At 37.0% G+C, this 22954-nt stretch overlaps 1 protein-coding gene across 1 annotated transcript in view; it reads left to right on the top strand.

Annotated features, from left to right (window-relative positions):
* Window positions 1-22954, top strand: part of APCDD1L (APC down-regulated 1 like) — a 58125-nt gene that overhangs the window by 22853 nt on the left and 12318 nt on the right. The window contains exons 2-3 of the mRNA XM_051976650.1: window positions 16890-17064; window positions 19176-19725. Of these exons, the coding sequence (XP_051832610.1) occupies window positions 16890-17064; window positions 19176-19725 (725 nt within the window). The remainder of the gene's footprint in view (window positions 1-16889; window positions 17065-19175; window positions 19726-22954) is intronic.

The following is a 22954-nucleotide window of genomic DNA, read 5'->3' as shown; positions in this document are numbered from 1 at the left end:
AGTAGTAATAAGGATTCAATCAAAGGAAGGACTTTTCTACATATGTCCTATTTTGCAAATATTGACATTAACTCTATAACTTCCAACACAACTTAGATAGCCTACAATTTAGCATTGTGATTTTTTTTAAAATCTTGATTAATTAGGGACAAAAAGTTATTTCCCCTTTCACCAAAGCATCTCAGAGATAGGTGAGCCTATGCTGGTATACTACAAATGAGGCTTTTGACTAAATGGAACTAACATTGATTAAGTCAGGAGTTCTTGACCCTTTTTTATGTCATGGACCCTTTTGGCAGTTAAATAAAACCTTCAGACCCCTTCATGGGAAAGTTTTTAGATAATTGGAGGAAATACTAAATTTCATATAAAGACTAGTGAAAATAAAGATGTAATTCCTCTGCCTCACCCCATCCAAGTTCATAGACTCTTGGAAATCTCTTCAGGGAGGACACTAAAATAAAAGGTAGATCTCCAAGAGCAGATGTGGGTACCTTACAAAGGCCATGTTTCTGAGATAATGAAACATCTGGATTAAAAAGTGAAGGAGGGTGAGGAATCAATCAATCATCTTGACATTTTGGATATTTGGAAACATCTGGGAATTTAACTTCAGCTTTCTCCTTTTCATCTGGATACAACTACCAAGAGCCAGGAATGTCATTAGCAAGTTGGTAGGGTAAAGTGAGAGTTTGGATGTGAAAGACTTGGGCTGATTGATGAGTGTAGTACCAGTTCCTCCAGTCACTTACCCATTTCATATCCTTCCATGTGCTGTACTGGGGGGCACTGAGCAGGAAATACTAAACAAGGATATTGTAAGAACCAGACAGAATGCAGATCATAAAGCTATTTTCTCTTCACTTTTCAAAATGCATAAAGTCAGTAGCATTCTACTTCCTGATCCAAATCATTCGTTTACATAAGGAATAGTTTCTCTATAGCGGGTATTATTCTTAACTTTTGGTGTGTCATGGATCCTTATGCATTGGAGTAAAACCCATGTACACCTTCTCAGAGTGTTTTAAATGCATAAAATAAAATACATTAAACTGAAGAAGAACGTAAAAGTTAACGAAAATAAAGATATATTTTCCCCAGGAAAAGACCATCCTTACCCTAATTGAGCTTCAGATAATTTCTTAATTTAGATAGAAATGACAAATGAAAATGCAACTTCTTCACTAACCTTATCTCAGATTAATTACTGTCCTATATATCAAAATTCAGAAACCTGTCTGTCTATGCATTTAGTCCCTTTAAGTTTTCTAGGGGATTTGAAGTCAGAACATCTGGGTTTGAATCCCAGTTTTGTTGCTTATTATCTATGTAACCTTCCTTTCTCTAAACCTCAGTTTCTTTATTTGTAAATTAAGACAGTTGGAAGTTTCTTTCTAAATCTTAATCCGTGGACGTTGCTGCAATGGATAAAGTTCTGCATTTAAAATTGGGAAGATTTAGTTTAGAATCTTGTTCCATATTCTCAGTTTATATGAGCTGTCCTGGGCATGTCACTTAACAATTCTATGCCTAGTTTTCTTTTCTAAAAACAGGGTCAATAATAACATCTACCTTGCAAGGCTAGGAAGATCAAATGAAATAATATATGTAAATCACATTTTAAACTTTAAAATACATTAAAGTATCAATGTCAGCTACTATAATTATTGTTTTTGTTGTGTTGTTGTTGAGCATCCTGACAAAGACAGAGAGATTCATTTCAGAAACTTGCATGGCTGTAACAAAGAATAAGAAGTCTTCTGAACTCCCAACCACAACCAAACTATACCCATGCATGAACTAGAAAATGGTTACATAGTTCCTTTTTATTTAGCTCAGATTTTGTGAGTTGCAATGTTTGTCTAAGGCTATAAGTCTAAGTCAGCAAGTCAATAAGTATTTACTTTGGGTTTTTAAAATTTATTTAATAATTTTCTTCAGTTACATTCAAAACAATTTTTTACATTTGTTTTTAAAATTTTTGAATTCTAGTTTCTCTCCCTTATACCCACCCACAATTAAGAAACCACATGTGAAGTTATGCAAAACATTTCTATAAAAGTCAAGTTGTGAAAGAAAACATAGATCTCCCATCCTAATGAAAATAAAAACCCTCCAGAAAAATTAAGAAAAAGAGAGAGATAGAGAGAGAAAGAGAGAATGCTTCAATTTGTATTCAAACACAATCATTTTCTTCTCTGGTAGGGATAAGATTTTTCATCCTAAATCTTTCAGAGTAGTTGTGGATGATTGTAGTACTGAGACTAGCAAAGTCATTTACAGTTGGTCATTCTAGAGCATTGCTATTACTTTGTATATAGTACATTTCCCTTTCCTTGAGTTCATGGAGGACTTTCCAGGGATTTTTGTTTTCTAACAACATTCTGCTCATAATTTCCCAAAGAACAATAATATTCCAGCACAAACACATATCATAGTTTGTTGAGCCATTCAATTGATGGGCATGCCCTCAATTTTTTTGCCCTGAGAAGAGAAATGCTATGAATATTTTTTGTACATAGAGGTCATTTTCCTTTTTTTTTGGGGGGGGATCTCTTTGGTATTTAACAACATTTGGTGTTGCTAAATCAAAGAATATGCATGAATTTATAGCTCTTTGAGCATAGATCAGATCTTTTGATTGTTTATCAATTGGGTCATGGCTTTTATTTTTTTATAAATTTGACTCAGTTCCCTCTATATTTGGAAAATGAGACCTTATCAGAGAAACATCAAGCATTTACTTTGTGCCAGACACTGTGCTAAATAGAAAGAATGATAGTCCCTGCCTTCAAAGAGCTTACAAATAAAACAAAACTGAAAAAAAAAAAAGAGAAGGGAATTAATCTAACCAAGATCATGGTACAAAAAGTCAGGAGACTTGGAACTGGAGAGGAATGAGAAAAGGGTGCTCCTTAAGTGAAGTTTCTTTAGAGAACTCTACAATCAAAAGACCACAGTGGGGTGGGGGTGGGAAGGGATATTTCCAAATTGTAAAATCTAGGGTTAGAGTGAGGTTTCAGGATGAAAAGCTGGAGCACAGTGGAAGAAGTTAGGAATAAAGGCTGGAGAGGAATGAGGACTCTGAGAAGAATAGAGTATAGATGACTCTATTATAGTATGAGGACCGGGTCTTTTCATATTTGTATGACCTAACACCTAGCATAGTATATATAATAATAATTTATATTTCTTTAACACTTTGTTTTTTAAATATTTATTATTCTTTATTATAGCTTTTTATTTATAAAACATATGCATGAGCAATTTTGAAAAAATTGACCCTTGCAAAACCTTCTGTTTCAAAATTTCCCCTCCTTCCCCACTCTAGATGGCAGGTAGTCCAATACATGTTAATTATGTTAAAATATATGTTAAATCCAATATATGTATACATTTTTATACAGTTATCTTACTGCACAAGAAAAATCAGATCTAGAAAGAAAAAAAAAACTTGAGAAGGAAAACAAAAATGCAAGCAAACAATAAGAGTGAAAATTCTCTGTTGTGGCCCACACTCAGTTCCCATAGTCCTTTCTCTGGGTGCTTTCTTCATTACTGAATAATTAGAACTGGTTTGAATCATCTCATTGTTGAAGAGAGCCACATCCATCAGAATTGATCATCATATAATCTTATTGTTACCATGTATAATGATCTCCTGGTTCTGCTCATTTAATTTATAATTAGTTCATGTAAGTCTCTCCAGGCCTTTCTGAAATCATCCTGTTGGTCATTTCTTACAGAACAATAATATTACATAAATTAATATGCCATAATTTATTCAGCCATTCTCCAATTGATGGGCATCCACTCAGTTTCCAGTTTCTTGACACTACAGAAAGGGCTGCCACAAACATTTTTGCACATGTGGATCCCTTTGCCTCCTTTAAGATCTCTTTGGGATATAAGTCCAGTAGTAATACTTCTGGGTCAAAGGGTATGCACAGTTTGATAACTTTTTGAGCAAATTCCACATTACCCTCCAGAAATGGTTGAATCCCATTCCCAACTCCACCAACAATGCATCAGTGTTCCAGTTTTCCCATATCCCCTCCAATATTCGTCATTATCTTTTCCTGTCATCTTAGCCAATCTGAGAGGTAACACTTTGTTTTTACAAAGCACTTTCTTCTCAATAACTCGGTGAAGTTATTTTACAGTACAATTATTTTACAGATGAGAAAACTGGGGTAAAGTGGGTTGCCAATGGTCGCACAGATAAGAAATGTCAGGGTGGGATTCAATTCCACCACATCATACCTTAATTCATAGTAGATTCTTAATAGATGTCAGTTGACTTGGACTGGGTTGATATTATCCAGTTCCAGAGAATAACCTCTGGTCTTCAATGTGTATGATTTGAAAGTTTGTTTTTATATTTTCCTGATTTGCTTTTAATGTTCAAGCTGACCAATTCATAATCTTCTCTAGGGAATTTTACAAGAGAAACAGAGCATGCCTTTTTTTTTTCAATGACTTATTTTGAAAATACGTTTTTCCTTGATAATTCAGCATCTCATTCCATTCAGACAGCAAGTTTAACTTAGAATAACTGAGTAGTTAAGTTGCTTATTAGCAGAGCCTTGGTTTACGTACTCATGTTTTACTTCAGAGCTGCTGCTAATTAAGAAAGGCTGCTGTTTGGATGTGTGTTTATCGAGGGATTTCATTTAAAATGCTTTTGCATTTTCAGAGTCCTGAAATTCTAGGTAAATTACTTCGACAAAAGGATATTGAAATAGAAAAACCCTATTGCAGAGTTTTAAGTACAAAGTTAACTCTTTTGCAGTTTAAAGTTCCCTCTGAACCAATTCTAATGAAAGTGAATTTCAAGCATTGCCTGACACTCCCCTCATTTTCCCCTCCATTATAAAAACTCTTCCTTACATGCCTCCTTACATTAGAGAAAATTTGCTCCATTCTATCTCTCCCTTCCTTCTTCTAATGCATCCTTCTTTCTCACTCTTACATTGTTTTTTGGAGATCATCCCAACATAGTCAACTTACACTTATGTATGCCCTCTCTCTAACTGCCCTAACAGTAATATAGTTCTTAGGAATTACATTTATTACCATATTCCTGTATATAAATGTAAATGGTTTAATTTTATTGAGTTTCTTATGATTACTCTTTTATATTTACATTTTTATGCTTCTTTTATGTCCTTTGTTTGAATATCAGATTTTTTATTAAGCTTTGGTCTTTTCATCAGGAATACTTGGAAATTATTTTATTAAATATTCATTTTGTCTCTGGTTATTTTTAGTGTAATAATTACTCTTTTGCCTTCTATAATATCATATTTCAAGCCCTCTACTCTTTTAACATAGAAGTCACTAAATCTTGTGTTATCATGACTGTGGCTCCACAACATTCAAATTGTTTCTTTCTGGATATTTGAAATATTTTCTCTTTGATCTGGGAGCTTTGGAATTTGGCTATAATATTACTGGGAATTTTTATTTTGGGATCTCTTTCAGGAGGTGATCAGTAGATTCTTTCAATTTCTATTTTACCCTCTGGTTCTAGGATATCAGGGGAGTTTTCTTTCATAATTTCTTGAAATATGATGTCTAACCTCTTTCTTTGATTATTATTTTTAGGTCAATAATTCTTAAATTATCTCTTCTAAATCTATTTTCCAGTTCAATTGTTTTTCTGAGAATATATTTCACATTTTCTCTACTTTGTATTCTTTTTTAAAAATTGTTTCTTGATATCTTTTGAAATCAATAGCTTCTACTTGCTCAATTATAATTTTCAGGGAAATATTGTTAGTGAGCTTCTGTACCTCTTTTTTCACTTGGCCAATTCTGCTTTTAAGGTTCTTCAGTGAATTTTTCTGTTCTTTTACCATTTAATCAATTCTGATTTTTAAGGTATTATTTTTGTTAGCATTTTTTGCAGGGGAGGATACCTTTTTTTTTTTTTTTTTACCCAGCTGTTAATTTTCTTTTCATAATTTTTCTTACATCAAACTCATACATCCTGCCCCAATTTTTCCTCTACCATTCTTACCTCTTTCTTTAACTCTTTCAGGATTTATTGTTGGGTTTGGGTCTAGTTAGCATTTTTCTTTGAGGATTTATTTGTAGATGTTTTTACATTGTTGTCTTCTCAGTTAATGGCTTGGCTGTCCTCACCAATAATAGCTTTTTATGACCAAATTATTTTGTTTTTGTTGTTTGCTTTTTGTCTTCCAGTCTGTTTTTTGATTTTGAACTTTATATTCAAACTAGTCTTTGCTCACCTAGAGGTGGGGAGGCATTGTCTTAAGCTTCAGCTATTGCTGAAGTGTATGTAGCTTCCAGACAGACTTCCCTATCACAAACTCTTCCTATTTATCTCATAAGTGTTCCTAGGCTAGAAAAAATGTCTTACCTGACCTTTCGTTGGCTCTATGCTTCAAAATTTGATTTGAGGTATTATTTTAAAGTTTGTTTTTGGCAGGAAATGTTGAGAGCATTCAGCTGAATTGCCCCTAATCTTTGGCCATGAGGTCTTGCCTCCTAATAGGAGACAATAAGGAATAAACTCAGTTATTTAGATAAGAGATGACTGAGGAATATTAGCTTTATGAATCAAGGAGAAAACTAACTCTGGCCATTTAGAGTTGAGCAATAGAAAGGAAAGGGAGTAGAAACCTAGCTGAGTGAACTACCTAGTAAATATGCAGTTTTCATGTGGTACAATCTAAGCACATCGTGAGAAGGAAAAGGATATATGTAGCCTAGGCCATATATGCTCTACATGTCTACCTCTCTACTAATATACTTTCTCTCCCTCTCTCCTCCCCCTCCCCCTCGTCTCTGTCTCTGTCTCTCTACACACACACACACACACACACACACACACACACACACACACACCCCTACTATCTCACTGATACTATGAGTAGCTGTGGGAGAGTTTACCTCACATTTTTGGGGAAATATTGTACTATAATTTTTAAATTGTCATCTCAGTAAATGACTTTACTTTGAGTTAATTGTGATTATTAAAGATAAATGACAGGTAGAGGTTTGTGAACTTTAGTTTTAAGATTAACTCACTTATAGAGTAATGAACTTAGTCATAGTCATTGTCTTCAAGATTTAACCTATGAGTATGAGCTGGGGAGTAAAAAAGGAAGTCTAGTAATGCATATTATATACAGATGAAGAAAGGAGGTTCAGTGATATACCCATAACCATAAGTATCTTGACTAAGATTTTCTCATTTTAAGTTCACATTCTTAAACAATTTTTCAATATTCTTCTTTGTTGCCCTAAGTAATTTTAGTAATGGAATTTATTTTGATACTCTTGTTTTATTATTAAGTCTTGTATATTATAGGGACTTGGTATTGTTTGTTGAATATAATTAAGCTGGATTAATTCTATGGATCTGGGAGGGAGGTCAAAATCTTGTGACTGGTGCTTTTCTATCAGCTTGTAGTTTACTAATTGAGGTTTTGAGTCAGTATACTGATTCAGGTAGCCATTTCCAGAATGAGAACTTTACAGAGGCACATTAGTAATAATATTGAGAGTTATCAAAAGTTGGGATATAGATAGAAAGGAATAAGGGAAAGGGGGAGAGAGAGAGATAAATAGAAATAGAGAAAGAGCAAGAAAGAGAGCGAGAGCAAGAGCGAGGCGAGAGCGAGAGCGAGCGAGAGAGAGAGAGAGAGAAAGAGAGAGATAAAGAGAGAGAGAGAGAGAGAGCTCTGTATCCACTTAGAGGACAGGGCCAAGAAAGGGCAAATTCTCCTTCCTTGAGAAAGGAGAGTAGAATGAAAGAAATGTCACCAATATCGACCATTTTATAGTTTAGACTCATGAAGTTGTAGTGTCCTTGTAATCTTCTGCTTTGTTGATTAATGGAGGAGAGACAAAGAATTTGGATGTAGAATTAGAGATAATTTACTAGAACATCTAATTTTCCAGATGAGGAAACTGAATTCAAAAAAGGTTAACAGATTTATTTAAGGTGAGAAATGGAATTTGAATCTAGGCCTTCTGACTTCATATTTTCTTTCCCTTATTCAGAGGGGATCAGTTCACATTTTATTTTAAACTTTGATTACTTATGCATATGGCATGTCTGAGATGGGAATGGAGAGAGAGAAAGAAATGAAGGAAGAGAAAAAGGGGGAAGTAAGGTCAAAAGAGACAGCTCATTTATTAATATATACTGTGTGCCAAATATAGTCAGCTAAATAGGACAACGGATAGAATGCTGAGCCTAGCATCAGGAAGATATGAGTTCAGATCTAGTCTCAGACACTTATTAGCTGGGTGATCTTGGGCAATTCTTTTAACCCTGCTTGCCTCTATTTCCCCATCTATAAAATGATCTGGGAAAAGAAACAGCAAACTACTCCATCTTTGCTAAGAAAATCTCCAAAAGATTCATGATTGAAATGATTGAAAACATGACTGAAAACAATTACTCAACAAATGTACAAAATACTATGTTAAATATTGGAAATATAAATTACAAGGGCAGGAAATAGTTCCTATCCTCAGGGAGTTTATATTCTAATAGGAGAAGCCAACATATAAGGGAAGCTGGGAAATTGGAAATGTCATGGAGAGGAGACTTACTGGTACACCAAAGAATGGAATAGAAGCTGGGGAAATGGTGCAGAGGCCTGTGGTCCACCAGATATGGCAAAGCTCATGTAGCAAAGCAAAAGGACCCAGGGACAGAGTTCAGGTAAGCTGTGGAGGAAGGAGTAGAGGAGGTAGACTGAGGCAAGGCATGAAAGCAGATTGATAGGGATAATGAGACCTGGTCCCAGAAAGAGAAGGCAAAAGTTCACTTATCAGAGCCAAGGGATCTAGGGCCAGAGCCCTAGGTTAAGTGTGTAAATTAATAATACATGATAATATGTCATCATAATGATTCCCATTTATTTAACACTTGAGGTTGCACTGAACACCTTTATCACAATAATTCTGTAAGGTTTGTAGTTGTAACAGTGAGATGTAAGGTAATGAATTCCTATCTTAGGAGAAATTTAGAATGGAAACTTATTGCTGATAACTAGGAGCTACATGATCATTAGAAGAACTGACTGTTGAATCTGGCCAAATATTAACTCTCTGGATAGATTATAAGTGACTTGAGGGAAGGGGTTATATTTGTTTTATCTAGCTTTTTGGGAATTTGATGTCTTGACAGGCTGACTGAATGATTTATGTTGTATATGTGAAGTAAATTGAACTGAATTTTAGTCAACTAAGCCAACTGCAGGAAGTGAACTGGCCTTCATACTGTACCTAGATAGGCCTCCTAGGCTCTGCTTGAATGACTATGGACATGTGATTCAGAAATTTTGTATATGTGTGGAGTGTTCACATAATCTGGATCCTAATAATGTCTGTATATCTAGGAAATGAGGTAAGTGGCCAGCGCTCTGTCATTATTGATGATGACAGGAGAATCAGAAATTCCCATACTCCAATAACCCTGGATTTCAGCCCCTTCCCTGTCCTGCCTTTGTTTAACTAGAGATGAGTGGGCCACATTTACTCTTCACGTAAATATCTAAAACCTCTAGGGAATGAAATGATAGGTTATGAAATGGGCTAGCTTTACTTTAGAGCCCTGTTTTCAGGCTTCATTTTGAAAAGATCAAATCACAAAACAGGGGACAAAATTAATTCAAGGAGTTCTCTCTCTACCTCTCAGCCTAGCTCTAGTTCCACCCCTTCCATGATATCCTCTGGGATTTTCCAATCCACTGTCATTACTTCTTCCTCTCAACTCTGTAGCACATTGTTTAATTATCTTGCACCATATGTACATGACCTATCTCCCTGATTAGAATATGAGACCCTCTGAGGGCAGGAGCCAACTTTATTCTCTATTCATTACCTAGCACAGAACTCTGAACATGGAGAGCAGATACATAAGAAGCAACATTGTATAGTGTGGAAAGATCAAGGAATCTGGAATCGGAAGAATCTGTTCTGCTATTTTATAGTCTTAATTTCCTTATCTGTAAAATGGTAAACAGTAATCTCTAGTTCCTACCTTGTAGAGTTTCTGTGAGATTCAAATGAAAGAATGCAGATAGAATGTTTTATAATCCTTATGAATTATATAAAAGTTAGCTAGTATTAAACATTTGTTAATGATGATGAGGAAAGCAAAGGTTTTAGATGATAATTTCCAAGTAATTTGTTTAATCAACTCTTCCTTGGCATTTTGAAACTAAAGAATTAAACCAATGAAGACCACCATTAATTAATCATGGATGTCTTTATGATTTAAATGAATGCAGCCTAATTTTTAGTTAATAAATAATCATATGATTTAGGTCTAAAAGGTCACTTTACAGATAGGAAAACTAAGGTTTGGTTAGGAGAAGAGATTTCATTTGGCTGACTTTTCATTTTTAGTAACTAACTGGCAGAGCCAATATTTGGATCCAAACTTATCCAATGCTCTTTTCACCACACTGGGAGCAGATAAATGAATAGTATTATTAGTTACAACCTCTGAGTCAATTAGTCTAGCTAATTCATTTTACAGTTGAGGAAGCAGAGGTCCAGAGAGGCTGTGACTTGATCAGAATCAAATGGATAGTAAACATTGGAATTGGAATTTGAGCTTAAATGTCCCTGACTCTAGAGGCAGTGTTCTTTGCCCTGTAACACACTGTCTTTTTTCAAATTTGTGTGCTTAATTTTATCCAATCAGAGAAATATGAAAGGTCATATACCTGTAGCATGCTTAACTAGCAGAATAAGGTACAACTTTCTTGCAGAAAAACTTCAGAGCAGCTCCACCAGTTGAAGTTAGAAGATGATAAATGATGAAGTAATTTTTCATCAGCTTGGGCTGACAGTATGCATGCCCTCTCTGTCTTTTTAAAGGAGCTATTTTTATTATTTTTCTTATGCAGTCAGACTAGAAAGACTCTTACAAAATCCAGATTGATGAAATTTTAACTTGTCACAGAAAATCAAATGACCTGAAATACCTTTACTTGACATATAAAATTTGAGGATTAATATAAAACATTAGTTGCCAATTCATCCATTTTGAAGGTGAATGTTATGATTTTTTTTTCAAGGTACTATTTTAGTTAAGAAAAATTACCTCAAAAAATGTAGCTTCATAGAAACAGTTCCCAAACCATGTTTAGAATGTATTTGATATTTTGTATTAAAATTTAATCCTCACTTTAAATACAGAAAAAAAATTTCAGCTATATGAACCAATAGTGGCAAACATACTAACCCAAAGGATGTGGGTTCAAATCACTAAATTTCCCTGAGCTTTAGTTTCCTAATCTATAACATAAGAGTTAGACTAGATGACCTCTGAACTCTCTTCTAGCTCTTATTTAAATCAATTCTCTTAAGATAAGCATGTGAAAAGAAAATTAATGTTTTATGCTCTGGATGTGGCCATGAGCTCAACATAAATTTTCTCTTCTTTTCTATTTAATACATTCTAAATACTCCTTTAAGGCAAACTATGGCCATGAAACTAGTACTAATAGACAAGTATGTTAACAACAAATATTGTTCAAATTTGCTCCAGAATTCCCTGAGGATCAAAAGGCTCAAGTTCCTAGGAAATAAACTGATTATAGAAGTTCTCAGATATGTTTAGAGTTCCATCTCTTCATCATACATGATACTACATATCCTGCTGAAACCTGGAACTCTGTAATTAGGGGGGGGGAAACATAGTTACACAAAGACGTCAACACTGAAGAGCAAAATGATTATCCTTCAGATTTTCATTAGCATCTTACCTGCTGGGCAGACTATAATGTGAAGAATCAATAATTTGGCCAAAGCCTGAGTTTTCACTGCACAGACTTCAAGTAAATTTTTATAATATTAATAATAATAGAAAATAATGTCATACAATCTCTCTGATTCTGTTTCTATCTCTGTCTCTCTCATTACCTCAAATGAAAATCATCCAAAGAATCAGCCCAACAGCTCTTTCCTGTTAAACCAGTAATCCCAGCCCACCTGATCCATTCAAGGGTTATTTGGGGCTCCGGTGAGATAATAATAGGTGGGGAAGAATTTTGTAAACAGATGGCTATCTGAATGCAAGGATAATTGTGTTCATCATCAATATTAATGGCAAGATGAGCGGAGTAAAATTCATATCTGGCCTACTTTAAGGGAAAATATAGCATGAAACAAGGTTAGGGAAGATAATATTTTTATGATCAAGCTTAGTTTGGGGTTAGATGAAGCTAATTGGTCAGTTTTATGGCTAAAAAGACTTATAGACTATTTTTCCAATTATGTATAATTTTTTTTAACAATCATTCTAAAATTTTGAGTTCTAAATTCTTTCCTTTTCTCCCTTTTCCCCTTTCCCTCAATGAGAAGGCAAGCAATTTGATATAGGTTATACATGTGCAGTCATGCAAAACATATTTCCATATTAGTGATGTTGTGAAAGAAAACACAGACCAAAAAAAAATCATAGACTGTTAAAACTGAAAGGAATCATGTCATTCCTCTGTTCAGTAAGGTCCAGGGACTCCCTATTACATCCAGAAAAAAATATATAAACTGTTCTGGCATTTAAAGTCCTTCACAATCTGACTCCAGCCTACTTTTGTAGGGTCTGTTCCATCATTATTCTTTAGACAAATTATCATCCAGCCAAAATGTTCTTGCCATTCTTACATGTGACATTCTACTCCCATCTTGGTGCTTTTGAACAAGAGGTCCTCTATCCCTAGAAAACTTTTCCTCCTCATCTCTGTCTCCTGGCTTCCTTCAAAAACCAGTGAAAATCTCACCTTCTATAGGAAGCCTTAACCCCTGTTACTTCTATCGCCTTCTCCTCTTAATTATTTCCTATTTATCCTGTATATAGCTTTTCATACATATTTGTTTGCTTGTTATCTCCTTCGTTAGATTGTGAGATTCCTTGAGGTGAGAGGCTGTCTTTTGCTTCTTTGTCTCCATAGCACCTAACATAGTTCCAGGCACTTTATCGGTACTTAATAAATGTTTATTGATTGATTGACTTACTGACTTTGATAGCAGTCTTCAAGCACATAAAGTCCTGTGGGAGTTATTCAGTTAGTTCTACTCATTCTAAAAAGGAAAAAAATAGAAATAAGAAATTGAAGAGATGTCCAAAAGTGGAACTGGTAGCCTTGGAAGACACGAGTCCTTTTCCTGAAGGCTGGACAACGTCTTGTCAGGAATGTTGTGTAAGGGATTTATGTTCCCCCAGATATTAGTTGGATCAGTTTGTGTGTTGTAATATGGGCAAGGCAGACCCTATCTCGGAAGTGGGCTTGGAATGAATGTGAAGTAGAAGGTTATGTGGAAAGAACAGTGGATTTGGATTCAACGGGTTATAATCATAACTTGTGTTAGGATAAGACATTTTACCTTTTGGGACCTTGTGTGTCTTATCTATCTGTAAAATGAGTATCTTAGCCTAGATTATTTTGATGTGTCTTCCATCTTTAAATCTATGATCTCATTTGAATTGGAACCATAGTTGCTTGACCTCTTACCATTTATGTGGCTTTAAAGAAATAGCTTAATCTTTGGGCTTCTTGGTTTACATGTAAAATGAGGGAAGTGAGATAGATGATCCCCATTGTTCCATCCAGATCTAAATACTATGCTCATATGATAAAATAAAGTTTATTTGAGGTTCTTTCTCTCCTTTCCACATTCATTTCCTCCTTTCTCTCTCTCCTTTCTTCTCTCTCCTTTGCCACGTCCCCAGGCTTCTAATTCCTTCAGGATTAAGGTAGTCCTTAGTTTAAGTCAGGGTAGAAGGCCTTCTCTTTCATCTATTTACTATTTCACCTACTTGCTACAATCAACTAAAATCTCTTGATCAGCAGCAAGAACTCACATTCAAAGAGAAAATGCCACTGGGAGAGAATGGTATGATCATGCAGTTAGCTGTTCTATGGAAGCATTACATTGTTTTACAAGTTGGTAGACTTTAAAGCCATGTTTCTTATGTATATCTGTGTATGCACTGCTTTTGAGTTTTAAGACCTTTGTCTTTGTTAACTAGGAGTGAGAGTACCTACATCATGTGGGATATATCTCATTGTGAAAAAGGTCTTGGTAATGAAATCTCTGTCCCAAGAAAAGTGCAAGCCTTCTAAGGATTCTATTGTTGATAGTGTTCCTGCATTTGAGAAGGAAGTTGGCTTTGTTCTAGGGCACCAAGATTTAGAGAGTAAAAAAAAAAAAAATCTAAGCCATGCATTCCTTCAGTAGTATAGAAGCCACTATACTGAATAATCTCCCCTCCAGCTAAATTGAATTTATTTTAATTTGCTTCCTACATTATTTCTGAATTGTGAATTACAATTGTTACTTCTCTCAGTGCCCAAATCCCTAATTATGACTCTGTAACTGTAGGTAGTTTCCCTACTAACATTGAGATTCTAAGATATTATGATTCTGACTGGAAAGCAATGTGGTAAGAAGGAAAAGTGCTGACTCCATAACCAGAGGACCTTGGCTAAAATACTGTCTTTTATGCTATATGACCTTAGTTAAGTATCAGAACAGGAGGGCACCAAAGGTTGAATGCAAGAGAGGAGAGAACAAAAGAGAGGGGGAAGATTTAAAGGGGAGGATATAAAGGACTAGAAGAAACATGAGAGACTTGTACTCACTACAGCAATACTCTACGTTTGTCCTTTCTGATCCCCTCCTTATTTTCATTTCAAAATATATCTATTCCAATTCCCATTTTCTGTGGACATTCAGCTGAAGTGTTAATGGCCTAGATAATACAAGTGTTCTTTAAATAGAAGCATCATAGCCTTGACATATTTTAAATTGTTTTTTAAAAAATTCTGAAATAATAAACATCAAATAAAATGAGCACTTCCATATACACAGCAGGAAAAGTTTAAGTCTCTATTAAAGTTTAAAGTATATAATAAATTCATCGTGTAACTTTGGTTCTCTTGGTATTAAAAACAAGAAACCACTTTGATGATTTTCTTTTCTGATAACCCTGTCCCTAATAACCTCTCTCCCCACTCGAACACTGCTACCCTCCCTTTCCAAATTAAAGAGGGTGGAGAAGAAAGCATTTTAAGAAATATGCAGCCAAGAAAAACAAATCCCCATGCTTGTAGAGTAGGGAAATGTATTTCTTATTCTGCAAATCGAGTTTATGGTCTCTGTCAGGAGAATTTCAGGCATCATGTATAAAGAAATACTTTTATGTTTGAATACAGTTTGGGTTAGTAATAGAGAACCAGTCTCAGTCAGGAAGACCCAGGTCAAGCTCTGCCTCTACCTCTTACTGGCTGAGTGAACTTGGGCAAGACTTAATTTCCTGTTGCCTTCAGGAAAAAAACTTTAAGATTATAAATTACAGAATAGTTGCTTATGTGCATCTCTGTTGGTAGAGGGAGTTTCCTAATAGCTTGCATTTAAATAAGCTCTTTATAAATATTAACTCATTTCATCCTCACAACAGCCCTATGAGATAGGTGCTATTATTTATTATCATTTCCATTTTACAGATGAGGAAACAGAGGCAGATAATGGTTTAGTGATTTGTCCCAGGTCACACAATCAGTAAATATATGAGGATGAATTTGAGCGCAAGACTTCCTTACTCCAGGTTTAGTAGTCTATTTATTGCACCAACTCTTTTCTCTAATTTTTTTATAGGGAAATTCCACATAATAATGAAATAACAAGCCCCTGATCAAATCTATCTATCTATCTATCTATCTATCTATCTATCATTTATCTGTTTGTGTATCTATCTATCTATCTATCTATCTATCTATCTATCTATATATATATATATAGAGAGAGAGAGAGAGAGAGAGAGAGAGAGAGACAGACAGACAGACAGACAGACAGAAAGAAAGAGATGGAGAAAGTGAGAGTCAGAGACAGAATGAGACAGAGTATGTGTATGTGTGTATGTGTGAGATACAAGTGAGACACCAACAGAGAAATAAAGAGGGAGAGGAACAGAGAGACACAGAGAGAGATTGTGTGTGTGTTTGTGGGGGTGGGGAAGGAAGAAAAGAAGGGGAGAGAGAGACAGAGAGAAAGAGAGAGGTAGAGATGGAGACAGAGAGCCAGAGACAGAAAGGGGGAGAGACAGAGAGACAAAGACACACACAGATAGAGACAGAGACGGAGAAGGAAAAAGAGGGGGAGAAAGAAAGAGAGACAGAGAGAAATAGAGACAGAGGAAAGGAGGGAGGGAGGGAGAGAAAGAAATAGAGAGACAGAGACAGAGAGGGGGAGAGACAGAGAGATAGACACACACACCCAGAGACAGAGACAGAAATACATTTTCTGTCTCTCAGAGAAATAGAAATACAAAGGGAAAGTGAGAGAGAAGCATTAAGGCCATAGATTAATGAGCAACACAATCGGAATTTTAAAAAATATACAAATCACTGGGAGGTCCTGAAACACAAAATTTAGCAGATTTTATAGCCCCAGTGCTGGACAGTCGCTCTCCATCCCTGAGAACCACCTTCACTGAGAGAGACACGGCCATCAGGTAAGGAATTCCTTTGGCCTCGGAAAACCTAGTTAAGTAACCCGAGGCACGGAGGGATCGTGAGTTATTTCAGCAGAGGGAGAACGTCCTTGTGCGCTATCCGCGTGCCATATGATGCATTCTGGGCCCCTCGCACGTCGGGCCGGGGAAGCGATTGCTGATTACAGAGGATCTGTATCCTGGATCTGAATGTATCTAGAAAAGATTCTCAGACTCCCCCAGTGTAATGGTCTCTGATCGCGTAACGCAGGCAAGCTGAAACCCCAGGGCAACAACCTTCTCTCCGCGCGGCCCCTCTCCCCTTCCTCCCCGCCCCATGAAGGCATGGGCAGGGAGTCCGGGACTGTGCCTCCTAACACATCTGTCTTGCTTTAAGCCTGCGCATCTGGAATCCAGCATTGGGATGGAGCTGCTCTCCAGGGCCAGAGGAACAGCTCGGGCCGGCTGCAGTGGGAATCCCAGTGTCAGTACCAACTGCGCCATCTTCAGGACGGAGCCAGAATTACGGCGTTGCTCCCTCCAAGGCTGGAGGGTCACTGGATCTCCACGAGGTAAAGATAGGTGCTCTTCCAGGGCGGTCACAAACTCTCCCTGACACCTGCTGGGCTCTAATCCTCGGCTTACCTCGGGCCCTGAAAATGCATATTTGTACAAGACCAGGCTTCTAGTGACAAGGACCTATGCTATGGGCTCAACCCTTGGAATTGAGGTAGAACTTTGCTGGACTTCCCAGCTTAGAAAACTAAAACTTTTGAATTATTTTTATATCAGAAACCCCTTTGGGCTTATATCAGAAATGACAAAGCCTTTGGACTCAAGGTAGTCCACTTGCTTTATTTTATAGGTGGGAAACAGGTTTAGAAAACACCCACATGACTAATTAGGCAGATCTTGGACTCTACTCTGTCTCTAGAGACATTCCCCATCCACTATGCCTTAAGATCTTATTCTTGTAGCCATTTGGGTATCTTTCAAGCCAGCACCAGTCCCTAAAGTCTTAGCTGGGCCTGTTTCTTATCTTTTTGTTCCCACGTATGCAAAGTGGGCTTGCTCAGTTCTGTCTCTGCCTTAAGACATTGCATCATCAGGGCCAGAGAATAGCCATGAGTGTTAGCCTAAGATTCACTCTTGTGGGATAGCCAGGAGGAGGAGCTGTGGGTGATTGGGTTGTCAGGCACCTGGATGTCTATGTGCAAAAAATACTGCATGAACACTTTGCATCTGCTACCCTCCTCCCCACCCACCAATCTGAAGGAAGAACAATGATGTGTGAGCATTTGTTAGCATTTCATAAAGAAGAAAGGAATGGGCTGGGGAGTGGGGGAGGAAGGAACCCACTCTAGAAAAATTCTTGAGCTTTTCATTTCTGTGATTCTCTAAAAGACTTGCTTTCTAAGCCTCTAAGAGACTTCATAATAGAACCACCACCCCTTCCCAGTCCCTGAAAAAATACCCGAGGTCCTTGCCTTTCTATCGGTCCAGGGACACCATTTTCTCATGTTCAGTCATTTCGGTCATGTCCAGCTCTTTCTGACCCTATTTTGGGTTTTCTTGGTAAAGATTGTGGAGTGATTTGCCATTTCCTTGAGGGAACTGAGGCAAACAGGGAACACCGTAGCATCCCACTTTTCCAAAGTTCCCCTTAAACAGTTTCCAAGATAAAATCAAGGTTAAAATTATAACACAACTCAATGATAGTAGCCTTAAAAGGAACCCTAAAATCTGCTTTCTATTAATTTTTGTGAGAACCTGTCCCTTTGAGTCTGAGTCTCTGAGAGAATTCAGTTCTAAATGTGTTACATAGTAGAAACTGAATTGTTCCTTGGAGACCGTCAGTTCTTTCCCTTCCATAAAGAATCATTGTCTAGTCGCCACTTATCTCAGTTTCCTCAGCTGTAAAATTCAACTGTCTGACAAGATGATCCCTAAGGCTCTTTCCAGCTCTTTATCCTATTAACATTAGAACCAAGGAACCTGATTCAAAGTTTAAAAGAGAAATAGATAAATTCCACTTCACATAGTGAGAAATAAACTTATAGGTGTTGGAGGAGTCTGTGGAAAGGAGATCTATACGGCTGTTAGGTAGTGACACTGGACCTGGGAGTTGGCAATCAAATCTCAGCAGCTTAGTGGGCAATCACTTAACCTCAGTTTCCTCATCTGTAAAATGGGGATAATAATAGTACCTATCTCCTAGGGTTATTGAGGATAAAATGTAATCATTTATAAATTATTTTGCCAACCTTAAAAATGCTAAATAAATACTAGCTATGATTAGTCATTATTGTAATGTTTATTTGAGTAAACAACAATATGTGGGACAAATCTGTAATTCTTTGAGGTTGGTTAGGTCTCTAGGTAGTGTGGTAGATAGAAGGCTGGGCTTAGAATTCAAATTCTACCTCAGACCCTCCAAAGCTGTGATTTTGTCTCAGCCTTAGTTTCCTTATCATTAGGAGATGGCACCTACCTCTTAGGGTTTTTCAAATGAGGTAATATATGAAATATGTTTATAAAGCATTATATTAAATGTCAGCCATGGTTATTGCCATTAGGGAGGGTAACTGTATTTTAATCCTCTTGTCAGAGTCCAGCCTAGGCCATTCTGATGTTCTCTTATTTCTTTTCCCCATCCTTACTTCCATTCTCCACGTCATTGTAGCTGTGAGGTGCGCCCAGGGCCGGAGTTCCTCACCAGGTCATACATGTTCTACTCAAACCGCCTGTTTAAAGCGTACCAGTTCTACTACCAGGACCCTTCCTGCCGGGAACCCTTGTATTCCCTGCTCATCAAAGGCAAGCTCCGCCTCCGCCAGGCGTCCTGGATAACACGCGGGGCCACAGAAGCCAGCTATCACCTGCACAAGGTCGGCATCGTCTTCCACAGCCAGAGCGCTGTTGGGGAGATAGCAGAGCGCATCAATCGGACAGGTGGCAGAGGCTGTGGTAAACTACTCCCTCCGGGGAGGTCCTGGGTTCCAGGGACTGTCTATGAACTCCTGAGCGCCAAGGCTGAAATAGACTGTACTGGGGCCCTGGGCTTTGCCATGCATGAACTCAGCCTGATCCGAGTGGAAAGGCACTACAAGCTGCAGCAGATGCCAGGCAGTAGGGTGGTGGAGGAGCTGTATCTGGGTGACATCCACACGGAATGGTCAGAAAGGCTTCACTACCGACCCACCGGGTACCAACGCCCACTCCAGAGTGCCATGGTAATAATACTAGTCATTACACCACCTTTTCACAGGTGTTCCTGCAGGTCTGCACCGATTCACTCTTATTTTTGCCAGGATTTTTGCCAAATCTGGTGAAATCCCCCTTCACTGGCCAGGTTTGGGGTGGAGATGATTCTGGGTTCCAGAAGCTAGTACAAGGGAACAGAAATTTTAGGCAAGTCTGTCTAGTTGAAAGGGCATTGAGTATGGGAGGGGCAAGAGACTATGTCTGCCATCTAAGCACCAGCCAAGGTAAGTGTAGAGGGATGCATTACCAGAAGGTCGGGCAAAAAAGGAATGATTTTTATTTTTGGCTGCAGGACCACATTAAGGCTGTCGACTAAAGGTATAGAAAAGTTATGTTTGCCTTGGGAGAGGGTACTCTCATAGTGATGTGGAGGTGAATCTTTTATAGTTTCCATGTGTACCAATAACCTTCCTTCTTCTCACCCAAATTAATTACTGGTGGTAATATCCATTTCTGGTTGGGAGCAGAGTAAATGAAATGCACTCATACTGACGATAATCTAATAATTTGTGTCTGGAGAAAGCAAGGAGACTTAAAAATTAAGTTGTGACCTTGTTACCCAATTCCCATTTACAGATGAGGAAACTGAGATCCAAGGCAGTTAAGTGATTTGTTCCATGTTTCATTAATAGTTAATGACAGTGCTGAACTAGCATGTTTGACTTACTGCTTCTACTAGACCTAAAATCTCACATTAATCTCATAGTATATGGTATGTTATGTTTAAATAATCCCAGAAATTGTATCTATCTTTATCTATATATCTTCTCTGTAAGCAGGCAGGAAATTCTTTGATAATAGTGAGAAGCAATATATCTATCAGCACCTAATTAGAATAGGGCAGTCAAGGATTCAGACTGGATAGAAGAGATACTCCTCTCACTAAGGGCTTGGGGAATAAAAGGATGGATGGGAATGAACTAACAATTTACATACTCTCTCCCCACTGAGAACAGAAAAAAAGATCACAATTAACAAAACACCTGTTTTTTGTTACCTGAGAATGATTCATTCCTTTTCTTTTTGTACTTTGTGTTTTGAGGCAGTCTGAGACCAATGTTGACCTAACCTAAGAGATGAGAGAGAGCAAGCATCCATAGGGAAGTTATCATATTGTCCCATAATAGTATTGGGAGAGGAAATAGCAAAGAATTCAGGGAAATGCTATACATGGTGAACAACCATTTACCTTCTCCCTAAGCGAGGTTTCTTCCTTACCATTCCTTCCCATCATCTCCTCTTTGGCCCCATCCCCCCAAACTCCCCAATCTCAGCCAGTCTGGCTTCTTTCCAGGAAATTTAAATTTATCCCCAATTCATTCTGAGATGTGATTGAGAATGGGATTTGAAAGGTGCCAGATGTGTGTTAAAAATACTACTCATTAAAAAAAATTGTAAAAAAAAAAAAAAAAAAAGAGGAGGAAAAAAAAATCAACTCAAGAAATTCTTTACAGAGGGAAAAGGCACGGAGCTCTAAGTAGCACGTTCCATTGTTACACTGCGCTTACTGGGCCACAACCATGCTGGTGAACTAAACCAGATGGTAAACATAAGCATTTGGAGAAAAAAGCTAATTTAAAACCAATCAGGTACCCAGATCTACTCCCTGGATTTGGTGCTAATTCACCAGCCTGAAGTGGACCAAGAACATCTTAATACATGATGTCACCTTTCAGGAATAATCAGAAACTGTCAGAAATTACTTACCAAACTCATTTAATCTACTAAGACTTTGGCTACAGACGCAACATAATAATTTTGTCAGACAGGGGGGCGTTGGTTAAGAACAAGTGGAATTCTAGACAATGCTAAAATGAACATTCAGAGTAAGACAGGATAATTTTCTTTATCTTAAAAAAAAATTAAATCTAAGGAGAAAATGCCATTTCTCTCCCTACCCTGGCCCCTAGTATCCTGTCTGCATCTGCTCTGAAGAAATCTTCTTGCCCCAAATTACCAGCTATTATCAAAGAATTTCCTGCCTGCTTGTGAAATATATGTATGTATGTGTGTATATATAATGTGTGTGTGTTCTTCTGGGGATTTATATTTAACTTACCATGTACTGTCACTATATATTAGGGTGACCTAAATTGTAATGTTAGCCAAAAATGGCTCAATTACAGACTGCAATCAAGGACCATATAGTACTACAGCTACCTACTGATGGGGGTGAGTTAATTTCTACTGCAACCATGTCTAACTATTAACTGGCATATTTTAAAAAGCTTTCAAAACCCCCGGGGTGTAAACCTCCCAAGCCAAACGTATATTTTTTCTTGTACAAATCTATGAAAAGTTAGATTCATCATATAACTATATATACAAAAGTCTTAAAAAGAAAGCCAAGAATAAACCAGTCTTTGATCAAATGATTCCATCCTATTCCCCAACTTTCCCCCCCATCTGGCACCTGGTATTCAATTTTCTTGATACCAAGCTTCTCAGGAAATGTTTGATGAACATTTTCAATTTTTTTTTTTTTAAATAACAAAGGGAATTTGTACAAAGATTTCATAGTTGGGCTTTTCCCTTACTAAACCAAATTCTCCCTTCCCATTTCCTTTTAGAATTGCAAAGCAGTTAGATCTTCCTGTTCTGTCATTCTTATTTTGACAAGGGACAAGCCTACAACTTATTCAATTTTAAAATCTAATCTCTCTGCTCTCCCTTTTGACTCCATTGACTGAGTTATGAGAAGGATACTAAGCTATCCTTGTGGCTTTATCCTATGTCACATTTGGCTTAAAGCCTTCACTGTCACATTAAATCCAGCTTTTAACAGTTTAAGAAGAGGGAAATGAATTGTGGAATAGGGATTAAAGCTTCTAGAGAACAGGCTTATGATCTTAAGTTTGGAAGAGGCTGGGAGTAAAATGGGTGCTATGAGGTAAATGTTAGGAGAAATATCAAGGAGTTGGAACAATTGGGTTCTAGTCCAACTTCTTTCATAGTTCTCTTTCCTCTCTAGTCTTCAGTTTTCTCAGTCTAAAGTAAGGAGATTGGACTATACTATCTCTATGATCCCTTCTGATTTTCTCATTCTCTTGTACTCTATTATATACTTATAATAATACATTATATGTAGCACATAACATTACTATTATTCCCAGTATATTATATACTGGTAACATATGTTTAATACTTGTATTATATTATATATACATGCACAAAGAATATATATGTAATATGAAAGAG

The sequence above is a fragment of the Antechinus flavipes genome, chromosome 2 (genome assembly GCF_016432865.1).
Source record: "Antechinus flavipes isolate AdamAnt ecotype Samford, QLD, Australia chromosome 2, AdamAnt_v2, whole genome shotgun sequence".
In the NCBI taxonomy this organism is placed as follows: domain Eukaryota; kingdom Metazoa; phylum Chordata; class Mammalia; order Dasyuromorphia; family Dasyuridae; genus Antechinus; species Antechinus flavipes.
The sequence above is the reverse complement of the archived record's forward strand: the minus strand, read 5'-3'. Positions and strand labels throughout refer to the sequence as shown.